General features: G+C 44.9%; 1 protein-coding gene and 1 long non-coding RNA gene across 3 annotated transcripts in view; one reads left to right on the top strand and one right to left on the bottom strand.

Annotated features, from left to right (window-relative positions):
* Positions 1 to 21,667: 21,667 nt before the first annotated feature.
* On the bottom strand, positions 21,668 to 24,311 carry LOC140646253 (uncharacterized). 2 transcript variants are annotated; one of them, XR_012040382.1, is made up of 3 exons: positions 23,947 to 24,311; positions 22,337 to 22,439; positions 21,668 to 21,744 (listed from the first exon to the last, which is right to left on the bottom strand). It is a non-coding gene; the product is annotated as an uncharacterized lncRNA (long non-coding RNA). The 2 variants fall into 2 exon arrangements; XR_012040383.1 differs by having other exon boundaries at positions 22,337 to 22,465.
* Positions 24,184 to 26,412, top strand: part of RAB20 (RAB20, member RAS oncogene family) — a 29,054-nt gene continuing 26,825 nt past the window's right edge. Inside the window, exon 1 of the mRNA XM_072849880.1 lies at positions 24,184 to 24,755. Within this exon, the coding sequence (XP_072705981.1) occupies positions 24,584 to 24,755 (172 nt within the window). The 5' untranslated portion in view covers positions 24,184 to 24,583. The remainder of the gene's footprint in view (positions 24,756 to 26,412) is intronic.

A 26,412-nucleotide genomic window follows, 5' to 3' on the forward strand; every position in this document is an offset into this window, starting at 1 on the left:
TCCAGCACAGCCAGGGCTTTGGGTCTTGCCCAGAACCTGTAGGTACTATTGCTATAGAAATAATACTTTTTGCCTACTTTGTCAAGATATGAGAGGATTTGCTGCTTTTTAAGAAAAACGGGAAATTATTATTTAGGATTTCAAAGATTTCTACAAGGTATATTTTTGCTGGGATTCTGCATTTTTACCCCTTGCTGAACTATGTTCACTGGATCACTTCTTACTCTTTCCAAGCAGAATTTGTGAATTGTGCCAAGAAGTGTTGGTCTTTTAAGGTCTCTGACTCACCTGCACTGGACCAAATAGCTGTGGTGATTTAGGCTATAAGCATTTCAACAGCTACCTACTCCTTCCCTTGCCAGGGAGAAAATTTCTTCTTTTGGCTGGGCTACGGCAGTCCATAGGTCAGGGTAGCAAACCCACTTCATCCTGGTTTTAGCTACAATAAACTCTGAACTGGAACACTTACTTAAAGTATGTGCTTGATTATGCTGGTACTCTTCTGGGGGTATGTGGATGGACTAGAATTTTTTTTGGTGACTGTAGTGCCTTTGTCAGGTCCCTTCAACACAAATAACCTTGTGAGGAAATATGGATGCACCGATCTGCATTTTGGATTGTAGACAGAATCAGATTTTAGCTTACGCCACTGGTTGTGACAAGGGTAGAGTGTATTTGCTTGGTACATGTCCAAAACCTCTTGGCGGGTGCATTCCCTATGAAGGTTGAAAGGCAAAGGTAGACCTCATTTACTTTAATTTAGTTGCCTGAAGGTAAAGTATTTAGCCTCAGATTGTCATCCTAGGCTCCTTTTATAATCAACGACCAGGGAAACGTGCCATCCAAGATGGTATGTGTCTTCCTAAAATGAATGCCCGTGAAAAGTTAGGCAACTGAGAGAGACAATCCCTCTGTTTCCTTCCGTTATACTTAAAGAGGACATAGGGTACTAGCTCCGACTGCTGTGGATGGCTTTCAGGCTCCCACAGATCGGTGGCAATAATTCAGTGTTCACTGAACTTGGACATTCCTCTTCACAGGTAACAAAAGTAGAACACAACTATGAAAGCATATGAATAAGTGACAGAAGGACTTGAGATGATAGACATTTACAGTGGCCATCAGGACTGGATGGCTCTTCTCTAGGAGTGATAAAGAATGGAACAGCTGACTTGTTAATAAATATCTGCAAGTGATCATCTCACATTTATTATGCCATGCTGAGATGAAACCCTAACCCTGACTCTAACCCTAGCCCTAAGAATACCAGTTAAGTTATAGATATTTTATTTTTGCATTATCCTGAGGAACAGAAATATTGCTAACACTGAACTCATGCTAAAGAAATTCCAAAGAAATACCAACCAATGCTCTTAGTCTCATTACTAAGAATAGTAATTAGCAAACACATTGAGAATGACAAAATACTGAGATGCTTATGATTTAAGAGCAAATTATCCGCTTTCATGAGGATAAATTCTGACTAATTTTGTGTCTTTTTTGTAGCAAATTAATAAAGGAAGGGAGAAAGAAAACCAGGCAAATAATTTACTGTCTGAACTTTCACACAACAGGCTGTAAAAGAAACGTGAAAACCACAGGGTTGCAGAAGTTGTTCTATCATTAGTCAAAACCTGCAAGAGAAAGGAAGCAAAGGATAATAATATCAGTCTGAAATGAGGGTAAATCTGAATTGTTTGAGTGACCAGTACATGGAAAAGTTTCTCGTGTACTATCATCAGCCACAGTTAAAGAGAGAATTAGCCAATTATCATAAAATGTGTGTATAACTATTCAGCAAAATGTTACAGATCTGAAAACTTATTTCAAGTTGGAGACTAGCACTTATTTTTCTCAAACTTCATTTCATCCGGCTATGCTGCAAAACCTTCCTACAGTATTATTTTATTCAAGTATCTCATAGAATGAAGAAGGATTCAGTTTCTTCATCCAAATCCCTGGAATACATCCATTTGCTAAGTTTCAGGTTCTGCATTTTTTGGTGTCCATGGAGTAGGATGGGAGTGCAGCTGGTTGCAGTTGTTCATGCTTTATACCTCTTGACATATAAGAGCCTGGAAAAAAGCTGTGAGCGTGCCATCGTGAGTATGTTGGCTTGAACATTTGGCCAGTGGCATACAAAACAGAAACCCTAATGTCCGACCGCAGCACGCAAAACATGGAGTCAAAGTATGGCAATACTGCCACAGAGGGAGAAGAAAGCAACCCATGAGGTAACACTGTGTAAAAACATGGTAAAAATCTTGCTCCAGACTTAAAACTTTCTTTGGACTTTTGCATAGGTTTGCCAGATGGTTATTTTGTAGGGGCTGGTGGTAACAGGAGCTCGGCAGAACCGCGCAGGCGATCTTATTCACGGAACAGTTGCACTGACCAGGTGGTCCTGTGAGGTTGGCTGGGGACACAGACGCTTCTTTTTACACTTTCTAGGAAACGTCCGGATGCAATTAAATGAGCCAGGAAAAAAATCTGTTCTTCATTCCTTGGAAAGCTGAGGTAGTACGGAAGAAATGCTTTGGGTTTTCCAGAACACACTCCTAAAATGGTTTGGCGAAGAAGCGTGTTTGACCAGAGAAACACAGACAACACAGTATCACATTTTTGGACCCATGGGGTGAGAGGGAGAACTCCTGCAGCGTGGAAAAAACCCAAGATTTTTTTTTGCTGCCTTCTACGCCTTGTGACACCGTGAAGGTGTCACACAGCGGGAGCCACAGGGTCTGTCACTGGTAATCTTTCCACACCCTGTGGAAGCAGTTTCATTTACCTGCCTTCTGCCTCCAAACTGGCTTCTGATATTGAGTGGAGAAGGTCTCAGTGGGGGCCAGCTTGTGGTAGAAATACTTTCTTGCTTACACACATGAGAGCAATGAGTCTAATTCAGCTTGACACTTTCTTAACCTCATTTGAGTCCTGTTAAAGACAGGGTCTTCATCTTACCATTCCTTTTGCACACTCCTGTTCTTCAGCCCTTGGAAACACAGCGGCTTTCTGGAGGAGAATTGTTTCTGTAGCCAAGGGGGGGATGGCTAACCAAGTAAGCTGCTCCAGAACCACATTCAGCATCACTAACACACCCATTAAAGCCTGTGAAACGCATGCGAATAAAATTTATGGAATATGATTGTCATTTGCCTGTTTCCAGTGCCTCTTAGGTTGTCAAATAAATTGCTGAAGGTTAGGGCTTTATTATCCTCTTTATTGGAAGCATAGACTGAGGGATGGAATAGTGAAGGAATATGAATAATACCAAAGAAGAAAGTTGCTCCTAAGGTTTTGGCCAGGATGGCATATTCCCAATGAGCTAATGAAGACTTTGCAACAACCCTTTTTTTTTAATGCCTTCAGCTCAAAATGCCAACCGAATGAATCAAAATTAGGAGTGTTCAGCAGAGCAAGAAAGACTGCAGAGGACTGCTCCTCTGAAAATTAATAGAGACGTTCTGGAACCCCGCCTCAGATGCATGAATGAGTCCATAACCTCAGCTATCAAAAATTTGTTATATATGTAGCTTTGGGGGATTTAACAAGACGTTTGAAAGATCAGAAACTATAGGAGAAATGAAAAACAAATTAAATATGTTCATTACAGTATCATTACTTCATTTTGCCTTCAGAAACTGGCATGTATGATTTGGCTGAACAGACATGGAACAGTTTCTTTTGATGAGTATGAATTACAATGCATTTTGCCCTGCTGCCGCTTTCTGTTACTCGTTCCGTGGCTCAGGTTGCACAGGGTTTGATTAATGTACATGCTTTACACGGGGTCATTTTTTCTTTTATAGCCCCACTAATAATTATATAAAAAGACAGTATCTACCCTGGATCAGAACTCCCCTGTTAGAGAAAACACACACTTTTCCCCCCTGAATTTTTGCTCTACAGTTTTAAAGGAAAATAACTTTGAAGCTCATCATTTCTGCTCTTTAATGAACATAGTATTGGTCTAGGAAGAGAGCAAACCTAGAAATGAATAATCAGAGTCTCTTACTGCCCTGACAGCTACAGGCTTGGCCTGATGGGACGCACTTTGACAGAGTCTCAGGAACTAGTAATTGAAGGCACCAAGGCCATTTGATTTAGGGATCTAGTTTTAGGTATCCAGGTGAAAACAGTTACTCCTAATGTTCTGTATTTTTGTGATCGGACTGTTTGCATTTAATTGGTAAACAAAATTTAAACCAATGGAATATTATCATGTTAATATATATACCACTGCTAAAAGACTCAGCCTGCCTCCTGGCTGAAAAAGTTCAATTTTCCCTTTTCAATATGGATAAAAGTAGATTTTTTTTTGCTTTCCCAAAAGCTCATGCAAAATTTCATTTCACCCAGACTTCAGAGTTGTTTTTATCCTCATATAGATGTAACTCTACAGGCTTCAAAATGCCCCATATAAAAGTTATTTAACTTTCAAAAGACTTGACTAATAATTTCCATTGGTGTACAAGAGTTGTCGTTGCATTGAAACTATTTGGGTTGTATTAACATTTACAATACTGCAAATAGTGTCAGACACTGGAAGTGCTACTCCCGTGCCCAGGGCTGGCAGAAGGAAGCTGCTCCACAGAGCTTTTTACTCACTGTGAGCAACCACAGAAATACATTCAAGAGTCCACATATTATCATTAAACTTAATTAAAAATGGGAAAAAAACCTCAAACCACCTAAAACTCTCAGCACGGCAATTTGCTTCAAAGGAAATCCTCAGCTTGTTTTTGCCCTCCCCAGTTGCTCTTTCTTTACTTTGACCTTTGCTATGCAAGGTGCGTACCCAGATTTGGGTTAAGACACTAGGATATGTAGACCACAGCTAACTCAGAATTGTTCGTATACTCTCTTAACATATGAATGGCTGTATTTTTTCATGCCGCCAGAGTACTTAGTCCGGTCAGAAGGTAATTTCTGAGGTAGGTGAGAATACATAATGTATAGACTTTTTTTTTACTATAGATATACTGACATTGCATCACGACTTGGAAAGCGTGGAATATAGAGATTAAAAACTTGGAAGCTGACCTGATGACTTTCACTCCCAGCAGCCTAATCCAGTACACCTGCTCATTCCCGCAGGCTGTGCGCAGTAAGGAGTGGTGAATTCCTCTTCCCCAAGCCACAGAAACACCCTCGGGTAACTCCCGCAAGGTGAAGGCCCCCGTGATTCCTGCGGCCGAGGCAGTACCTGTCCACCAGGACACAGCTATGTGGCCTTCAGGACACATGCTGCTCCGAATGGATTTTCTGTTCTGCTCCAGCCACTTTGCACAGCTCAGGCACTAGCAGAGGGCTACAGCACGCCTGGAGACAGCCAGCAGAGAATTTCCTCCACACAAAGGGGCTTTTCATTGGTGTTAAGCACGCAGAGCCAGCAGAGCTGTGCTCTGCACCAGCCGTGCTGCCCTTCAGTGGTTTACTGGTGCCAGGGGAAAAGGGCAGACTGGAGAAGAGGGACGGACAGAGGTCCGTGTCCATTTTCCAGACAGCCCCAGGATGGGGAGCGCTGGCAGCCTGCACACAGAGCCCCTGCACCAAGACCATCACCTGCCGTTGGTGAGGAACAGTGGAGTTTTTCATATATATTTATGCACAGGAGGAAAAAATACCCTCAGCAGCAGCCCCAGCACAGCCAGGTGGTAACACACAACCTGAAAATTGCCCAGCAGGCAACAACAGGACACCTGACATGGGTTTTGTCCAAAACAGGCTCCAGCAAGGTACATGCCTGCATAGGAGGGAGCAGAGGGATATGCTGTGCCGGCACGTCTATGAGAGTGGAAGCAAGGAATATGAACTGCACTTTAAAGGAAGTTATTTGTTTTCATGTCTTTAAGGGATGCTGTCAGTCTCTATCCTCATCAGAAACAAATAGCAAACAAGTTTTCCAGGAAAGTGAGCATGATCTTAACAGCATCTGACTGCACATGTGAACGTTTTCTGAATACGATGACATTTCTATTGCTTTTTTATATAAAGTATCCTTGGGAAGAGTACTCCATGACAGAGAATTTACTGTAAAAGCAGAGCAGGAAAAAAGTGACTGAAGAAGGAAGGCCGCCTCATTTCAGTGCTGTAAACATGGAGATGGCTGTTCAGATCCGGCTTGAAACCCGAGAGATCTTGCACTCAACACTCTTCCCGTGGCATCCATTTCCAGCCGGCGCGATGAGGGGTCTCACGCTGGTCGGTGAATCCCCAGGCAGCGGCAGCCTCTGGGCTGTCATGACAACCATGGGGTTATGGCCACGGGCTCTGGATGCTCAGCACACACTGCATGGAGGTTGGGTTTGTGACTAATCCTTTACCATCAGCTGACTGTTGCCCCCTGCTAATGTTTCTTCCAGTTCAGAGATCACGGGAAGTCATTTCCACCGGGCCGTTCATTCGTATTGCTGACTTAATGGTGCTTTTCTGCCTAATGGTATCAGATTATTCCAGGAAATAATGTATCTAATGACCATTTTATCAATGGTCTAAAAAATAGTAGTCTAAAATAGTCTAAAAAATACCCTCTTTTGTCTCTTTCAATTCAGCAGTGGCCCCTAAACCATTTCTTTCCTAGGCTTAGGGTCATTCTTGATTACTGCAGTGGTAGACTACGGCCTGTGACAGGGAGCATGAACAGCAATATCCCAGGTATGTCAGCATCTCAGCACAGTGTGACTGCAATACAAATGATTTTTGGACTCATGCTGTGACTCTTCAGGGGAAGAGACTCTCCATCTCCACCTTCACAGCTCTTATCAGTGGAGCTTTTCCAGAGGGTGAACAACCTGGGTAATCTCTGCTGTTTGAATCATTAGTCTTTGTCGAGTATTTCTTGCTGTGATAAGCTTTCAGTTTAATTTGTGGATAGGATCGTTCATATTCAGAGCGGTGGTAGGAGAGCTGTATCCAAACAGGATAAAGGCTGGTCCTTACTTGCCACGGTATTACTGCAGTTTCCTGATGCTGTTGTTCCCTGAATTAGAGGGAGGGGGGTCAAGAGCGCCGTAGTCCTCCACCGGCACACCGGGTATGTGTTCAAGGAAAGACATGCAGCCCCTCCTCCCCCGGCCTGCATCTCAGCACCACCGAGACCAGCGCTGAGCTGCACCAGGGCCACCGCCAGCCCGGGCCACCGCTGCCCCGCTGTGAGACCCTCTGAGCGGCTGCAGCCTGGGCGCCCCGGACGCGGGCCCTCAGGGCAGCTCGAGGTCTGCCTCTCCAGGAGCAAGGCTGTTGCAAAGGCAACTGCTGAGCCTGATGGGCAGTTCCTTCGTTTGCCAGCTTCTTCAGAAGGTAAGACTGTTAATCCACCACTGAAGAAACGCTCTCTTATTGCAGCCACACGACTGTTATGTATTTTGGCTTTCAGGTTAAGCAGTTAGAGAGCAAAGAGTAGTCAGGAAATACTTAGAGACAGCCAATCTCCCGGGCGCTCAGAGCCAAGGGGCTTCCCCTGACTCTTTGAAGCTGATTTATTTATTAGCTGCTGGGGAACAGCAATAACCCTGTGTCAGTATTTGCCAGAATTTGTCCCCGATACCCTTCCCCATGAGGTGGGGCTAGCACCTCTGCAAAGCCACGCAGAGGGAGCCTGCTCTGAAGGCTCAGCAGGTCCATGAGGGGCTGGCATCCGCCACAAGTGAGGGTAGCTCTGCCAAAGGTACTGCTACCTTTAGCATCGCAACAGACTGCTTAAATGTAATAGGGTTGCAACTTAAAACACTAGAAGCAGGTTTTCTATTAGTTATGGCTTCCACGGCCACTTAAGTTCCATGGGAAGTGTATGCTTTGACCCCTGTGCCTAGAGTGATGCCCACCTTTCTCCTTGGGTCACGGCACACACATTTCCCTTAGCTGTATGACTTTAGCTAGCAGTTACATGGTTTTCAGAGGAAAGGTCTGAACCCGGACACCTGCAGCCAGGGTGGTCTGTCTCATTTCTCCTCATTCACTTTCCTATTAATTCAACAGTCCAAGCACACAGACTTGCAGGCACAGTGAAAAGCTCTTTGGCTTCCCAGGGGCTCTTCCAGGACAACGAGATGAATGGGCTCACTGTGAGGGCCCTCAAGAAGATTACAGGTGTAGCCCAAAGTGCTCAGAAGCCGGTTGATATTTGGGACTTGGTATCGTGTTGAAAAATGATTCTGTGAGGAGGAACATCAGAGAAGCGCAGGGCAGCCTGACTCTCTCCCACCGTACCACTGCAAATTGTTGGGATTTAGAAGGTTGGAAAGAGCAGAACCCCAAAATACCTAACGGGCCACCACAGCTGAGACCCCGGCGAGCGGGGCGGAGGAGGGAGCGGTGGGTGTTCACTAACGACTCCCGGTACGAGACCCCCCCGGCCCCGGCCCCGGCCCCGGCCCCGGCCGAGCCCTTCGGGGGGCCGGGGCGGCTGGAGGGCCCCGTGCTGCCACCTGCCGGCTCCGGTGCCCTGCGAAGCCCCGTAGGGAAACCCCGGCACCTCCCAGATCTTCCCTTCTCCCCCCGCTTTGTGCACTCCGCAAATTATCTTCTGTTTTTCAGACTTGTCTGGGACCACGCATATCCCAAGCATTCATGTGACATCCAGCATGTTTTATCCTACTTTGTAGTGGAAATATTAATAACACATACTGCACGTCTGACAGAGGTGATTTTTGAAAAAATATGTCTAAGATAAATGGTAATTCCTTTTTTTTTTTCTTTGCGAGAGCTTGTTTCAGAAATAATTCCTTCAGTTTAGGTTGTGCCGATACTCCTGGGGCACAGGTACTGTGTATATGTCTGCAGTCTTGATTTTCCTACTTGTCCAGATAAAGGCGCCTGCCCGAGTTTGCAGCTGCCCAAGACTGCACCTGCTCCCTCCTGTCTGAACATTAAGTTTTCTTTTACATGGAAAAAAAAGGACAGTGAAAGGACAGGTATGGTGTTTCAAGCATGAAATCAGGACACGAGTTTTTAAGCATCCAGACTTGGCAACAGAGAGATGCCGTCATGCCCTGTAATACAGCCATATCCTGAATGTCCTTTTGTGATTGGAGTTGTTCATGTTTCAAGACATTCACAAGCCCTGGTCCTCATGGGGAACTTCAGCCACCCCAATATCTGTTGGAGGCAGGGCATAAGCAAAGCGGGATGTTCCTGGAATGCGTTGATGATAACTTCCTTCTCCACATGATAGAGGAGCCAACAAGGAGAAGGTGCTGTGCTGGACCTTGTTCTCACCAACAAGGAGGGGCTGGTGGGGAATGTGTGGCTCAAGGGCAGCCTTGGCTGCAATGACCATGAAATGGTGGAGTTCATGATCCTTAGGGCACCGAGGAGGGTGCACAGCAAGCTCACTGCCCTGGACTTCAGGAGAGCAGACTTTGGCCTCTTCAGGGATCTGCTTGGTGGATTACCATGGGATAAAGCCCTGGTGGGAAGAGGGGCCCAAGAAAGCTTGTTAATATTCAAGGATCACCTCCTCCAAGCTCAGAAGCGATGCATCCCAACAAAGAGGAAGTCAGGCAAAAATGCCAAGAGGCCTGCATGGATAAACAAGGAGCTCCTGGACAAACTCAAACACAAACACGAAGCCTACAGAGGGTGTAAGCAAGGACAGGTAGCCTGGGAGGAATACAGAGAAATTGTCCGAGTAGCCAGGGATCAGGTTAGGAAAGCTAAAGCCCTGATAGAATTAAATCTGGCCAGGGACATCAAGGGCAACAAGAAAAGCCTCTATAGGTACGTCGGTGATAAAAGGAAGACTACGGAAAATGTGGGTCCTCTCTAGAAGGAAATGGGAGACCTGGTACCCAGCATATGGAGAAGGCTGAGGTACTCAACAACTTTTTTGCCTCAGTCTTCACCGGCAAGTGCTCAAGCCACACTGCCCAAGTTGCAGAAGGCAAAGGCAAGGACTGGGAGAATGAAGAACCGCCCACTGTAGGAGAAGATGAGGTTCGAGACCATCTAAAGAACCTGAAGGTGCACAAGTCCATGGGACTGGATGACATGCATCCACAGGTCCTGAGAGAACTGGTGGATGACGTTGCTAAGCCACTGTCAGTCATATTTGAGAAGTTGTGGCAGTCTGGTGAAGTTCGCACTGACTGGAAAAGGGGAAACATAACCCCCATTTTTAAAAAGGGAAAAAAAGGAAGACCTGGGGAACTACAGGCCAGTCAGTATCACCTCTGTGCCCGGCAAGATCATGGAGCAGATCCTCCTGGAAACTATGCTAAGGCACATGGAAAATAAAGAGGTCATTGGTGACAGCCAACATGGCTTCACTAAGGGCAAATCGTGCCTGAAAAATTTGGTGGCCTTCTATGACAGGGTTACAGCATTGGTGGATAAGGGAAGAGCAACTGACATCATCTACCTGGACTTGTGCAAAGCATTTGACACTGTCCCACACAACATCCTTGCCGCTAAATTGGAGAGGCATGGATTTGATGGGTGGACCACTGGGTGGATAAGGAATTGGCTGCATGGTCACACTCAAAGATTTGCGGTCAAGGGCTCAATGTCCAAGTGGAGACCAGTGATGAGTGGCGTTCCTCAGGAGTTGGTATTGGGACCGGTGCTGTTTAACATCTTTGTCGGCGACACGGACAGTGGGATTGAGTGCACCCTCAGCAAGTTTGCCAACGACACCAAGCTGTGTGGTGCGGTCGACACGCTGGAGGGAAGGGACACCATCCAGAGGGACCTTGGCAGGCTTGAGAGGTGGGCCTGTGTGAACCTCATGAAGTTCAACAAGGCCAAGTGCAAGGTCCTGCACGTGGGTCAGGGCAATCCCAAGCACAAATACAGGCTGGGCGGAGAATGGATTGAGAGCAGCCCTGAGGAAAAGGACTTGGGGGTGTTGGTTAATGAGAAGCTCAACATGACTCAGCAATGTGTGCTTGCGGCCCAGAACGCCAGCCATATCCTGGGCTGCATCAGACAAAGCATGACCAGCAGGTCAAGGGAGGTGATTCTCCCCCTCTACTCCGCTGTGGTGAGACCCCACCCGGCGTACTGCATCCAGCTCTGGGGCCCCCAGCACAGGAGAGACATGGACCTGTTGGAGTGAGTCCAGAGGAGGGCCACGAAGATGATCAGAGGACTAGAGCACCTCTCCTATGAAGACAGGCTGAGAGAGTTGGGGTTGTTCAGCCTGGAGAAGAGAAGGCTCCAGGGAGACCTTATAGCAGCCTTCCAGTACCTGACGGGGGCCTACAAGAAAGCTGGAGAGGGACTTTTTACAAGGGCATGTAGTGATAGGACAAGGGGTAATGGCTTTAAACTGAAAGGGGGTAGATTTAGATTAGATCTAAGGAAGAAATTCTTCACTGTGAGGGTAGTGAGGCACTATGAGCGTAGTGGGCAACAGGTTGCCCAGAGAAGTTGTGGATGTCCCCTCCCTGGAAGTGTTCAAGGCCAGGCTGGATGGAGCTTTGAGCAACCTGGTCTAGTGGAAGGTGTCCCCGCCCATGGCAGGGGGTTTGGAACTAGGTGGTCTTTAAGGTCCCTTCTAACCCAAACCATTCTATGATTCTGTGATTCTAAATCCACAAAACCCCCACATACTGTATTATGAGACTAGGCACCAACTTAGGTTGTAGATTCTTCCAGGATGTCTTCCAAAAGGATACCTATTTCCAAAGGATATCTTCTCAGGATAACCACTACAAATCCTGTAGAACTGCAGAAACTGAAATATCTTCTGAACCATTTCATGGTTGGGAGGATGTAATTTCACATCATCACAGAGGAAGTGAGGATCACAGTCACTGGACTCCCATAATTTTGGACAAAATCCTGTGAATTGTAAAGCATCTATGAGGGATGGCACGTGTGAGCAGAGAGCTCCTGCTTTCATGTTCCAATGAAAAATGTTCTTAGTCAGAGAGAGGAAATTGATGCAACACATCAAAATCCTCACTTTCTTAGCCAAAATAGAAACGCCTCTATGGGTATGTCTACATTGCAGCCAAATTCATGACTACAGCTCCAAGTTGTTCATGCTATCATAATTCCCACCCACAGGCTTCTGCTGTGTTAGTGATAGTAAGGGGTAAAAATACATTGACTCAGCTTTCCTCTCTCTGACATAATTTGGGTCAAAAGGAAAGGATTTTTTTCTTCATCTTACTTACTGGAAAAGATGTCAAGGAGATGACCTTGAGCATTCAGGCATGAAACTATGGTATCGTGCAAATTTTTAATTAATTGCAAATTAATATCACATTTTAATCGATATTAATTCATTGATATATTAATTTATTGTGAATTAATATCACATTTCTAAAATGCACAGAAATTGTGCATTTTTAAACAAAAACCTCTGAAAGTTACAAAAGGAAACATGGAGTCTCAAAAAAAAATGCACAGCAGATATTAATAAAACCCCTACTATGTTCGCCAGAGTTGGGCCATGACTATTCAGTATTTTTGATAACCTCATATAGCCAGTCTTATTAAAGCCTTTTGAAAGTCTGGGTAAACTGTGCTAGCTTTTTTTCCCTGCTTAGGAACACCTTTAAAGAACTGTAATCGAAGAGGGAGATTTTCCAAGGTGAGACTGCTTGACTAGGTATCAGACTGTGACAGCCAAAGCATTTTTATGGATCAAAAATATAGCTAAAGAGTGGAAAACATACTAGAAATGAATACTACGTTTCTTCATGACAAAAAGCTAATAGAGGGTTGTCTCAAGTTTCTGTATTAGATATGACATGGTTTGATACGTAAAATAAAAGAAGAAAGACGAAAGGTCAGTTAAAGAAAAGAGATGAATGAGGTAACTTTCACAAATGGTACAACATGTAGGATTCATTTCTCTAACGCTGGCCGACTTACCATGCCTTGTCGAAGCAGGTTGTTTCACCCCACTCCGTTTGCGAGGTGGAGTAAATTGCTGTGGTGAGGTTCCCGTTTCTCTCCACTGACCACAGAGGGAACCCAGACACCCTTTCTACTTGCTCACCTTTTCTTCTGGCAAGTCATCCCTCCTGCTTCAAGTTCTTTCATTTACCCATGTCCAGAAAAGACAATGCAGAAATTTAGAGCATCTTAACTGGATTTAACTGAAGGAGGAACACAATAGTAGATGAACCTCATTGTTAATAAATGAGAAATAATTCACCCTGGGGACAACTACATCAGCTGACAGGGTCTCCTACAGGATGCCTTCAGAAACACCTCTCTTCATTGAATGTATAGCCTCTGCACAAACCATTCAGTCCGGGAACTATGAGGAAGAAATGTGGCTCATAGGCTGAAAGAAAGCAAGAGGCTGCTTTCAGGACAAGGTACACCATGTATCCATGGCTCAGTTCAGATGCAGCCATAGAGGATGGAGGCGATGAGCTTAGGCAGACTGATTCATGAAGGTACTGGCAGGGTACCTACTTTGCACCTATGGTACAGGTGCATATGTCCTTTGTGCTGTGGAAACAAGTTTCCACTCCCACCCGTTTCATGATGAGTTGCTTCTCACAGGATATTTCCCATGGTGGGCTGAGGTCCTAAGAGCCCACCCATGGCCAATTTTTTTGGTTTTGTTTTCTGCAAAAAAGTGGACTGTAAAGAAGGCTAGAATACAATTCTGCTAATTCAGATAAACGATGTCAAAACTGGAGGCTGGACTGTTAGCCCCTGAGTACACCCTGGTGAACAGTTACTTTTACTGCTACATTTGTTATCATATTATATTAACGCAATTAATATGCACAAACAGTAGATGTTAATCTACTCCTCTCGTAGAAGAGGCTAATTTTTTTTGCTGCAATCAGAAACCCAGTTTGTCAAGGTCATGAATTATCTCATTCCTCGGCAATGGCTGATCTCAGAATGTGACCAAACCAGCCTCCACTTACTGGTTAATAGTTAACAGTTTATTTCAAGTGCCTGATAAATTCTGGGTCAGATCTCCTGAAAACATTTGAGGGCTCAGAGTTAATGTTTATTTTAGCAGGGTGAAAATATGAACCACTTATTTCTGTAGCCTTTTGTGATTTGATTTTATTTCCAGCATGAAACAAATGGGGCACAAGCAGCCACCTGGCTTGCCAGGGAGACCCAGTAAAAGAGCTGAACAGAAAAAACTCTCTGAAATAGAAGACTAGATGGGAGGAAGCTACAAAGACCAGAATAACAAGTTACCACTGCTATCAGATAGTTTAAGATAGTTTAAGGCCAAACATCTACCCTCATCTAAGTTTTGATCACGTTATGCAGTTTTTGCAAAACCTTTTCAATTCTATAATCTCTTACTACTATCTCTACATTTCTTTGCTTAAATCCAGTATAGATTATACTACTTCCTAAAATCCACGCTACTTAATTTCTTCTTTCAACTAGCTGGATCATGTCAACGTAAGTTTTATGATCCTTCCAGCTGATAGTTGAGAAGCAAGAGAGCAGCTGTGGCTTGCTCTTCAAAAACCTGAAAAATAAAGCCTTGGACAGTTGTTAGCCTTCATGTGGGTCTAATTTATACTAGAGGATGAGTTAGATCAGAATCTGGGAGACCTTTGCAGCTCCCTTCTACAGTCACCTCCTACCCTGACCACACCTCAAAATCTCAGTGTCCCACAGAAAGGACAAATGAGCCATCATTTTAATCTCCTGAAATGCCACAGCTTTTAGATTAATGCTTTAAGACAAGCTGACCCAAATTTCAGTTTATATGTAACTGCAGCGGTTTGGGGGCTGCTTCATAAAACCATTCCTTTCACAGAGGTGAGGAGGATTCAAGTGGGAAATAGAGCAAGTGTGCAGGAGCTCTTTCCTGGTAAATGCTGCGAGTGTCTCAGAATTAGCAGCTTTGGGACTTTCTGATTTCCATGAGTCTAACCTTTTTTTTTAACTTTTGGCCTTCACAAGGCACGGAGTTCTGCAATGTAATCACTCACTGAGAAAAAACAATTAATTCCTTCAGTTTTAAACCTTCTACCGCAAGATTGTAATGGCTACTCTCACTATTGCTAGCTTCCCGCTAGTTTTTCATCCTGTGTATTGGCAATTTGAGGACAGAGGCAATGAGGTAAATGTTTTATCTGGAGAACAAACTCCACTTCCATTCCCTGGATTGCCTAAATTCTTCCATTTTAAAAAGACCTTGAGTTTCAAGTTGTTGTTACAGTTCTTGTGCCTTCATACCATACAAAGGTTTGTTACAGATCTTTTCTCTTTCGTGATCACAAGATGTACTTATAATGAATATAAGCACATTGTGAACTTCTGTGCCTTATCCATCAAAACACAGGCTTTGACCTGAAGCTCACTGAAATGGATGGATTTTTTTCTACCTGCTCCGAAGAACAGAACTAACAAGTGTTGGCTGTGATTTCTCCGTTTGTACGCTATCATTTTTTATTTCCTTTTGTTACTATCCATTTTCCGTATGTCCAGAAGTTAGCTAATTTATAATCCTAATCAAAAACTGAGAATAGAATTTAAATTCAAGTCCATCTTTTTCACTAAAGAATTTTAGCATAGGCCTCATTTAGTTATGCTTTTAACTGTTAATAGTATTCCTAAGAGCTAAGAAAATACTTCAGCACTCAGCTGACCAGCAACAGGCTATGTGATCAGGTCCCTGCTTGCCATTTCACTCAGAATGGAAATATTTTTCTGCAGTCACTGATGTCTTCCAACCAGAGTGGATATTCCTATTAATTTTTCTTTTACCCTCTTCCATTCTCATTTGCCTTGTACATATTCTATAATGAAGCTTTTGTTTTACACTTTGTATCCTCTCTCTTCTCTTTTGGACAAACACCCTTTTGTTTCACCTTTTAATTTCAATTATTTTTTCCATTCAGTTTCATTTGTCTATAGTAAATTAATTTTCTCCTTCCTCCTTTTTCTGATCTAAGAATAGCAATCTTGCTCTGTTATTTTATAGTAATCTCATCTGAGCTTTAGAGAATTACAAGCTTCTTTATTTGAATTAAATAGGAACAAGCTCACTCCAATAATAGTATCTTACATTAACATCTCCAATATGTTCTAAAAGTTCTCTTTACTCTGTTATTTTTACTCCTTAAACAGACCAGCTTTGACACAAGCAGGTGTTTGAAGTCAATTAGATTATATCATATTAAATCTGGAATGAGTTTCACCCAGCAATTCTGTTTAAATTAGGGATTTAGATGAAATATCAACAAGCATTAATAATTTCTGCAACTTCCTCTATCTCACAGAAGCTGTTTTCTCAGTGTGTTAAAAGGATACGTATAATTCACATTCTATGAAAAAAAATTTCATAATAGAGAGAAACTTTTTCCTTGAGCATTTTCCTTCTTCCATCCTTTATGGTTCTAAGTTTTCTCTCTGGTTTAAGAGTTTCTTGCCCCAGGTGTGAAGGAAGGTTGGGATACCTTATACTCAAAGCTGCTGGAACCGATCAGTGATGTGTCAGGCCAAATACGGAACTGCTTTGCTCCCATAAGCAACTTAAGCAATGAAGCAACTTAAGCAACTTAAGCAGTGAAGTCGGCATAAGTGTAAATCAGCACAGAATGTAGTGCTACATTTCTGCAGTGCTCTGAAGATGAAAACGTCATGACAATACTAATTATTACTGATAACTAAATAGCCAAAGAAAGGCAATCTGCAATTATGTTTACCTCCCACTTGGCATTTCAAATGGAATAAAGCAAGCAAGCAAATTTTCAAATAATATTTTCAGAGCTGAAGCCAGACCAGGAGGTACTAAAGCAATTACTTCAGTGACTTGCTTTTATAAAGGGAATCACCAGCAACAGGTTTCATTTCTAGGTAACTTCCCAGGCTCCCAAGAAACACAGCAGCATCTACAGTCTGGAAAGATGTAAAAACAATAGCATGCAATTCATAGCGACTCAGAAACAAAGCGCCAAAAATATACTGCTTCAGCAAACATCGTTTGCATCAAATTTTCCCATAACAGAACTACATAGAGGATAATTGTATTATAGCAGGAGACAGAAGTTTCCGTTTCAGCTGCGAACATTAGCTGAATTGCCCTGTCAGAGGCAATTTTAAAGTACTTTTGCTCTTGAATTTAGAGCAGGATTATGTCTATATAATTAGATGGGAGAATATTTTTTTAAGGTGGCTGAAGGTCAAATCCCATCATGCTTATTTATACCTTGGCTATGAATAGTTCCACTGATCTCAGTAAGACTTCTGGAGGAGTACCCAAGGTGAGTAATGATGAAAAACTTGGTTATTAAAAAGAAAGGGCAAAAGCAAAACAGAACAGTTTCATAAGATCTATCAACAGCAATTTTCTAAATAGTGAAATTGAAAATGCGCTCAAACGAATGACAGAGAAATGGATTCCCAGAAACACTGTGATGTAAAGGGATGCACTGGGGAGTGGTGCACTTTATTTTAATCATAAACATATGGTTAAAGACACAGAAAAATAGGAAATTCTGAATGCAGCATCTTTATGTAAACTCTCTACAGGATATTACAGCATGGCAATGTTTCAAGTGTAATGATGTTGCCCTTATGCTGTGTTTTAAACTATTTTAATAAACTTTAGGGTTGTTTTAGTAGGCTTTAGTGCCTAGATATAATGTCTAATACACTGAAAGTCCAACTAACTAGCTATCAACCCAAATCTGAAATACTCTGTGTTTTTCATCTCTCTATACAAATTAGAAAGCAGCTAGGAAGTCCTCTTTCATCTTCTAGGAGGGAAAGATTTTCTGCTACAGGAGTAACTGTTACTAACAAAATCATCATAGCATCCTTTTTTCTAGTTCTAAACTAGGACTAGAAGAGGACTTGAAAATTTTATACAGTAAGTTTCTAATTTGAAGACTACAAACTTAAGCAAAAATGCCCAGTATTACTCACCAAAAACATGCAGGTATAAATTATATTTGATATTCTAAATTCCACCTTGATCATGCTTTCTTCTCTTAATCTCCAAGTCCCACCTTCACACATGTAAGTAAATCATGACTGTCTTTATACGCCTAATTACATTAATATTTCATTTCTAAATAAGTTCTATTATCCACCAATAACTGGTGCATCCCTCGCCCAAGGGCTAGAGGTAGGCGGATGAAGCAAGAGCCCATGAAGGTGTTCCATGCTTTTAGGAGAAATCATTGTGATGAATGTCATTTCACAGTGATCAGTTTACGCTTTGAAGGTCACAATATTATCTTTCTGTAAGGGGATAAAAAGAGGACAGCTGTTCTTTACTGCCAAATTCAATCAACTTCTTTTGACCTTTAACAAGCGCCCGGAGGAGAAGTCCCACTTCTCTCTGCATACTGCCAGTATGGGTGGGGAGGAGTTCAAAGAGGAAGGAAAAAAGGGGATCGCAATGGCTCATCCAGCCAAATGGTGAAATAAAAGTGTAGCAACACGGCTAGAGGCAGGACAAAATGTAACTCCTGACTGGCTGTGATTTTGCCCTGAGGCAAACTTGTCTGTGACACTCCTCAATGGCCTTTTCTTCCTGACCAGGAACAATGCTGACAAGCTTGGCACCATGTGAACTTCTTCATAGGGAATAGCTATGGCTCACAGCCTAGAGAAATGGCTTAAAGTAGGGTATAAAATGCAGAAGATACTTGATATGCATGAATGTCAATAGCGACAAGGTGGGCTCAGCTGAAAACACAGGTCTATTCTTCTGTATATGTTGCTTTTTTTAACGACTCACATTACGACAGTATTGAACTTGCACATAAAAATAAAGTTCTTCCAACTGTCACAAACCTGCATTGTGAAAACAACTTCACATTTAAAGGTCACAAGTTGCATTCGTTTTGGCTGCCATGTCATTATTAGTCACCAGGATTGTGCCATCTGATTCTGCCAAACCTGCACTCAGATTCCCATTCGTGGGCTGCTGCAGTCCATAGGACTTCTCACAGATACATGGATCTGTTTATTACGAACAAGAATCTTGATGAGTTTATAAGAACTAAAGCAAATTCTGTCTTACTACCAGCTAACTTACTCCATCCCTTTCATGATGCTGGAAAGAGTGAAAACCTAATACATCTTTTTATAGGCCACAATTCTGTAACTTCTCGCAGGCATATAGACCTCTCACATCCACGCACAGTGCCCTATTAAACTCCAGGAACATGACAGAATAGTAGGACAGCCTTCGGTTCTCATGTGTCGATGGAGTCTGATTAGACCTTAAAATGCTGCAGTTCGAAAAAAGAAATCTGTGCAAAACTCACATTTTGTGCACTTACGAGAATTTCTTGCATTGTGATCACTTTGAATCACAATTGCTTACTTTCTGATCAAGCCCCCAGTCCTATATTTCCATGTCATTTTGTGAGTGCATCCACACTAAGCCCCCTGAAGTTCAGGAAAAAAGTTTTTTCTTTCATATAGCAGAAAGTCTAGAAAAACTAGAGCACTGGTTCCTTCATATAGTAAAACATATCAATCTGTCTAGATAGGTGCAAAATACTGGAGGACTTGGATGATTTTGATGAATGGGAAGTACTAGTAAGGAGAGAATCGAGCTGGCTGGTGGTGTGGGCACAGCAGGGCTGCTCCCTCCACACAGTGCTGGCTGCCTGCTGTTCTCAAACTCAGATTCCTCACTGAAGAAAGCTGATTTGAGACCTTGACTCACAGTTGAGCAATGAAGGCTAAACTAACTTCCTAACTAACTCCCCTGGGTGGGGACTTGAGCCCCTATTTCCCCTATTTTCATCCGCATCTCTAGCATCTGTGCATCAGGGAAGAGTTTACTACAGCTTGCTGGCTGTATCTACAGCTTGGGTTGCCTTATGGTTTCTATCTAAGACCTTCTTTTCAGTTGCCTGTAACACAGACAAACTTTAATCATCCAGGTGAGGCTTTTCCATGATAAGGATGTCTCAAGCTGGTTGATTTACCCGTCTCATTTTCAGCGCGCTGTGATTCCGACGCCTACCAGGCAGAAGTAATACAGCGATATGCTTGTTCAGTCCTGGTGAAAGAAAACAGTCCTACACCTGAGGTGCAAGGTTTGAAGAGAGGGCAGAGCAGGGACACCTGCTGAGGGGAAGCAAAGGCCCGTGCACCTCGCTGGCGCGAGCAGCCAGCACTGCCCAGCTGAAGCTCCGGGGAACTGAAGCTCAGTGGCCCCAACCATGGGCTGACTCCTCAGCCTCCTCTGTGCTGATCACAAAACCAGCAGAAAACTATTCACTGTCACTGTTGAGCTAGCATTTCATCAGCTCATCAAGCTCAATTGGCTTGGGGAAAGGTCAAGCAGAAGCCAGTGCCAGCACAAGGAAAGGGGTGGGAAAAGGAGAGGGAGAAAGGGGTGGAACTGCAACCCTAGAGAAAGCAGACTAACTCTTGATTTGAAGTGCAGGGCAATTTCCCTTGATTAGGGCATCTAGGCTGTGGACTAATCCGTGGGGTGAAGAGGAAAAACCTAGTCTATGTAAGGATAAATATGTAGACAGAACAGTGGCAACGTGATGAATAGCTCTTTCAGGCTTTGTAGCCTGAAAGAGAGCGCCTTGAGAGTGAGCTGTCTGGAAGATGAGGAGTGCAAATATTTCTGTTTAATGAGCATTGCACGCTCATTTGCTCATTTAGAAGAAAGAAGTCATAAAGGAAGGCAATAAGCAGAAACAAAACCAGAAATTGCCGTGCTTCACAAACTGCTACCTGTTCATAGCTTTTGCAGTGACCTCATGCCTCACCAAGAGGTGCAACAGATAAACCACTGGAGTGCCAGCACGTTTTGAGGATGAGGAATAAGCCTCCCTTATTGCCCTTCTCTTTTGTTCGTAAGGCCTTGTCTAGTATTCACTAGATAGCAGAGGTACATGTCTCTATTTTATGGATTCGTCCATGTTTAAAAAGCAGCATGTTTCAGCGGTTTGTGCCTCCTTTATCATTACCAACAGTCCCGTTGAGGTCCCCTGTGGTATCTCCAGAAAGCACTCGTCTGGTCATGGAGGTTCAACATCCCAGAAGACAGAAACGCTGCCAGAGGAGGAAAAAGAGACAGATTGAGGTGCTGAACACCAAGGCCACAGCAAACCTGTGGCACGTTGGGGGCAGCAGTTAGTAGCTGGCATGACATACACCTTCAACCGCTTGCTCAATTTGTCTCCAAAAGATCAGCTCAGCAAAAATCAACCCTGTTCTGTGACAAACATTTCACCCCATGCAAACTTGCAAAATACTGTTAGCCTGGAGACCAAATGGGTCCCATAGGCAGGACAATGTATATAAATACCTGGGGAAGGCTGGCAAGGAAACAAATAAACAGGCTCTAATTTTCTTCTGCAAAATTAGGCAGCTTCCATACTGTGGGAGACTAGAAAGGTTGAGTTACCCTGACGCCAGTACAGTCATTATTGGCTCAGGTTTTTGGCAGGCGTACAAGGCTGACATTCCCGTTCTTGAGGGGGTTTTAATCTAGCACAGAAATCAGTAGGAAACTTTAATGCGTTGTCTGCCTCTGTAAGCTAGCCCAAGTGTCTGAATTCCAGAACATCTGGAGACCAACCATGGTGACCACGTTGCCACGCTGTCAGAAAGGCTAATGAACAGCCTCACTGTAATTAAATGGTGTCCTCAGATGCTCTAAAATGAAAAACAAACAAACCCCAGACAATGCGTACAGCCTGCATACATGCACTGCCCAGACAGTAAAGTATTCCACATTCCTTCCTATCAAGCGACTTTTGACGTTCTTCATGCCCATACTTACTACAGTGGAGACCTCCTGGTACAGACAACTCAGTGATTTGGGGAAATGATCTTGCAAGAGGCCTATGCATCTGAGGGCTAGAGAGCAAATTACAGGCTCTTAGTGTTTTCCCAAATATTTTCATATACGGTCTGTTATTATCTATATTGCATTACAGACTATCATGAGCCATTTGACTTTAACAACAGGCGACTTAAATTGTACGCTGTAGATGGGAGCGCATTCATACAAGGAGACGTCGGCAGTAATAACCAAACACACTGCGCTGTGCCTGGTGAACATGTTCTAAGGTCAGGGGAAGCTCAGACTGCTGAGGACTTCACAACCTTGAGCCTTTAAGGGCTTACCTCAGGAGCCCTTCTACATACCTGGAACCTGTCCACATCACCATTTTCCTAAATTCTCTCAAGGATCTGAAACAACACACAGTACTCTCCTGTCTTATTGCATCCGATTATTAGGGGTAGATTACTATGAAACAGAGATGATCCTTTAAGTGGTGAGTGGGAGGTATATAGTAGTGGGATAATGCACATCCCTGGTATATAGCACATCCCTGGCTGAGTCAGAGTCATTAGCTGTGGTACCGGCTCCAAATGAGTATTGGGCCAGACAGATTTGTCGTCTCATTTAGCTAGGCCACGGTTAACATACAAAATAATACATTACCATCAGTGAAAGCTGGCTGGTGACACTTTCAGGAGAGTCCCCTGTCTGACTGACCGCTGCTAGCTGGAAATACACACACTCAAAAATGTGGGGATGTGGGTATCTGTTTCAAGCAACTGCAGAAAACATCTGTGAAAGGAGCAGTGTTCACTTTTTATAGTGCATGTTATTTATGAACAAAACCTAAAATCCCAGTTGCATTTTCACCCTATTATTGAAACTGTTTTCTGTCCTAGCTTGTCTGCATCACTGTTAGAAACTATTGATACCTGTTTTGAACGCCTGAAAGAGCTACATTTCAGTAACTTTCAGTACTTGAGTTACTTTCAGTACATGAAAGTAACTCAAGTGCAGCAGAATCTTGGTAAAATACGGAAATAATTGTTTCAAGCGCTTTAACTGCTATGATTTGGTAGCAGAAGCTCTGCTGTAAATCAATAATCATACTTAAGCTTTTAGGTATTTCCTTATTATGTGGACAGTAAATCAATGCATAAGGTGAGAGTACATACATCGAGGATCCCTTTACTGGTTCAGATCTTCATGGTCTAAACTCTTTGATACAAGATTCTTCTTTTCTCTTTCTGAAACGGTGCCTGCCACTTCAAAAGGGAGTAACGGGCATCACACATGGGAATTTGCAAATAGTATCCATGCAAAAAGAACGTCTGTTCCTTTTACGCTTTCATACCAGGCACCCAGAAGAAATCTACTTGCGTTGCACTACCTCAGAGAAGCACTCTCATTCAATTAGTTTCTTTTTCCCAGCTCTGGGATTGAGCTGGGAATCCAGGCAGGAAACGGGAATCCGGGGTGAAGGCTGCACAGACCACAGCAAAATACTGCCATACAATAATGAAAGTGAAACAACCCCCACACACATAGTATTACATAGAATCACATCCCATATTATTATTTTGGAGTCTCTTGTAAGCATTTTTTTTCCAAATAATTTAACATCCTCTCTCTCTCTGGGTATCTCCAGTACTTTAATATCTGGTGGGTATCCAATTCTGAACTGAAATTATGTATCACCAGGTACAGCTGCAAAACCACAAATCTGGACAGTAAAAGCAGAATAAGCAAAGCTAACTGGCCATGGCTTAAAAAAATCCCTGCTACGGAGCAATTGCTTTTTGGCAGGTAAGCAAAAATCGAAGCATCACGTAAATGTGAAACCTAGACTGGCTAAAGAAATTCTAACAGTTTCGACATGAGACATGCAAGTGTGAGGATGCGTGTTCATTCATTCTGAAAAGTGCTGCTATCTGAATGCTTCCGCGTGGGGAGGGAGAGGAAATTGATAATTGGTAAATTCTCTTAAAAGTACTCTAACGGTTGTTTCCCCTCCAGTTGGTCTGCACGTTATCCCTTTCCTTGCCCAAAATTCGTAACGTGTCTACGTCCTATTAAAATATTTTCCCTGGTTTTGTTTGGCACGAAGATGATCGATGCAAGAATGGTAGGCTAGATCTCTGGGTAATTTAAATGACTGCGATTCTGTCACCTGAACTGGAATTAAGCTGAGTTACAGCAGCTGGGCAACTGACCGTGAAAGCGGGTAGACTTGCCACTTGGAAAATAATCCCCGATTCCTACAGAAAACCTACCTCTCACCGAGGCCAACATGTTTGTCTGGCAACTGGCACAGCTCCGTGGGAGATGCTTACTTCGGAGCAACTTTCTGCCTCTCCGTGTACACCCCGGGAGGGGAGCGGCAGGAGCGGGCTTTCCGCTGGGGCTGAAGGAGAGCTGCGGAGCGGGATACTTTGTCATCTCCGGCGGGAGAGACTTCGGCAGCCCGGGGTGCACCAGCATCCCCCCGAAGGCTCGGCGTGGCCGAGCTCCGGCCCGACGCCCCCGCGGGAGGCGGCTTCTCGGCAGCCCGCCAGCAGCCACCCTGCCGCGGGGCGGGCGGTACCGGGGCGGCCGGCACACATCACCCGGCTCCTCCGGAGCAGGACCGAGACCGAGGCCCGGGGTGGGGGGGTTCGCCGAGCTCCGGCCGCCTCCCCGCCGCGTCCCCTCCCCCTGGCGCCGGCGGAGGGCGGGGGCAGGAGCGGGGCCGGGCCGGGCCGGGGGTAGGAGGAGCCGGGGCCGAATCGCGGTTGCGGCGGCTCCGGCGGAGCCTGCGAAGTCTGCGGTGCCCGCGGAGGGCGGCCCTCGGCCCTCGTCCCGCCGCTTCCGGGCTCCGCCGCGCCGGGCGGAGCGGGCGGGAGCCGGCAGGCCGGGCCGGGCCGGGCCGCGATGAAGAAGCCGGACGGGAAGGTGGTGCTGCTGGGGGACATGAACGTGGGCAAGACCTCCCTGCTGCACCGCTACATGGAGAGGCGCTTCCAGGAGACGGTCAGCACCGTCGGCGGCGCCTTCTACCTCAAGCAGTGGGGCCCCTACAACATCTCCATCTGGGACACGGCGGGTGAGGCCCCCGGCACGGCGCGGCCCCTCTCCCGGGCGCGGTGCAGGGCGGCCCGGAGGAGCGGGGGGTCCGGCCCCGCGGGCTCCCGGTGTTCCCCGGCGGAAAGGGCCTCCCAGAAACTTGCGGGGTGTTTGCCGGCGGGCTGCCCCTCTCCTCCGGGTCCGGAGGGAGCGGCGCTTGCCCCGCCGCCGTCTCGGGCGGGGACTGCCCGCCGGCACCGTCCGTGCCTTGCTCGCTCTGCGCGCGTTTTTCTTTTCCCTAATTTTGGCTCGGCCCTAATGTAAGAGCTGTTGATGGGAAAGATTTGCGGTCGGGTGACCTGGCTCGGGACAGCTTCGCCTTTCCGAGAACCCGAGGGCGGGAGATGGAGAGGTGAGCCCCGCTCTGCCCCGGCGGGGCGGCCGGCACCGGGAAACCCTCCCGGGGTGCCTGGCGCTTAGCGCGTTATTTCGGTACTACTGTAGCGTTAGTCGCTTAAAACAAATGATTCGGCAGTAGAACAAAGTCTGGGAAGAAGTGTGTTTTTGAGGGGCCAAAAGGGACCTTACGACTGCTGATCTCTGGTATTTTTGGACCGGCTTGGCGCAATGTGGATGTACAGAGAAGATTGCCGTGCCTGTTGGCTTTCTTTTGCCCGAGCGGGTGGCTGCTGACTGCAAATCCAGGCAGGAGCCAGAGAGGTTCCAACTTTCGTTCGCCACTTCTCGCTGCGTGCTTTCAGATGTCCAATTGATATCGGCTGTCGTCAGACTCAGACTTTCCAACACCCGCAACTCGTGAGCCGTTCGGATGTGGCTCCCTCTTTCACCTCAGCGATGAGAGCCTGCACATAAGGATTTAATGCGCAGAGAGCGTGGGCTGCAGGCAGTTTCTGTCTGGGATAGCAGCACAGGGTTGTCTGGCCCGCTGTGTTGCGGCAGGCAGCGTCTCCGGGATGCAGGAGGGAGCGTGGGTTGTGGTTTGGAGTGCTGGGGTGGAGGAGGTGGGAGGGCAGGGACTGGAGAAGTGGTTTGTGGTCTTGGTCATATGAATATCTTGCTCTTGGTTATTAGGTCAGGAAGCTCTGCTCTGTCACGTAGAGGGCCAGAGTACGCCGAAAAATGAGGTGCATGGACGCTCTTGCCTATTAAGTTGCTCGTGGGAGAAATGGCTTGTTCGGTATTTTTCTTGTCTTCACGTTTGGCTGAATTTTGTTAAAATTTGTTAGTGGCAATATGAAGAATGCAGATTATATTTTCTTATGAAACTTGGGGAGCTGCAGTATCGTGCAATATTCCAGTTTCCTCTTGGTGACGTTTGGGAGGGAAGTTCATTTGCTGTGTCACTTCATGTCACAATCTAGCCCAAAATGGCTTTTCCTGTGTCAGGAATTGAGAAGGAAGAAGGGAGGAATGAAACTGCCAAAAAGTTATGCAGAAACAGTTTTTGGAGGGGGGAAGGAGATGTTTAAGAGCTTTTGCTTCTTGCATTTTTTTAGTCTATTACTATCATGAAAGCTCTCTACCAGTAGCTCTGTTTTCGATATGCTTTCTATGTCCTTTGCAGTATTTTTTTTTTAAATCTACTTCAGTTTTAGAATTGACATGTTTTACTGTGGGAAGTCTCCTGGGGGTACTTGTTGCTTGTTTCTAGAAAGCCAGACCCATGTGGGTGAATA

Source organism: Ciconia boyciana, chromosome 1, assembly GCF_034638445.1.
Source record: "Ciconia boyciana chromosome 1, ASM3463844v1, whole genome shotgun sequence".
Lineage (NCBI taxonomy): Eukaryota > Metazoa > Chordata > Aves > Ciconiiformes > Ciconiidae > Ciconia > Ciconia boyciana.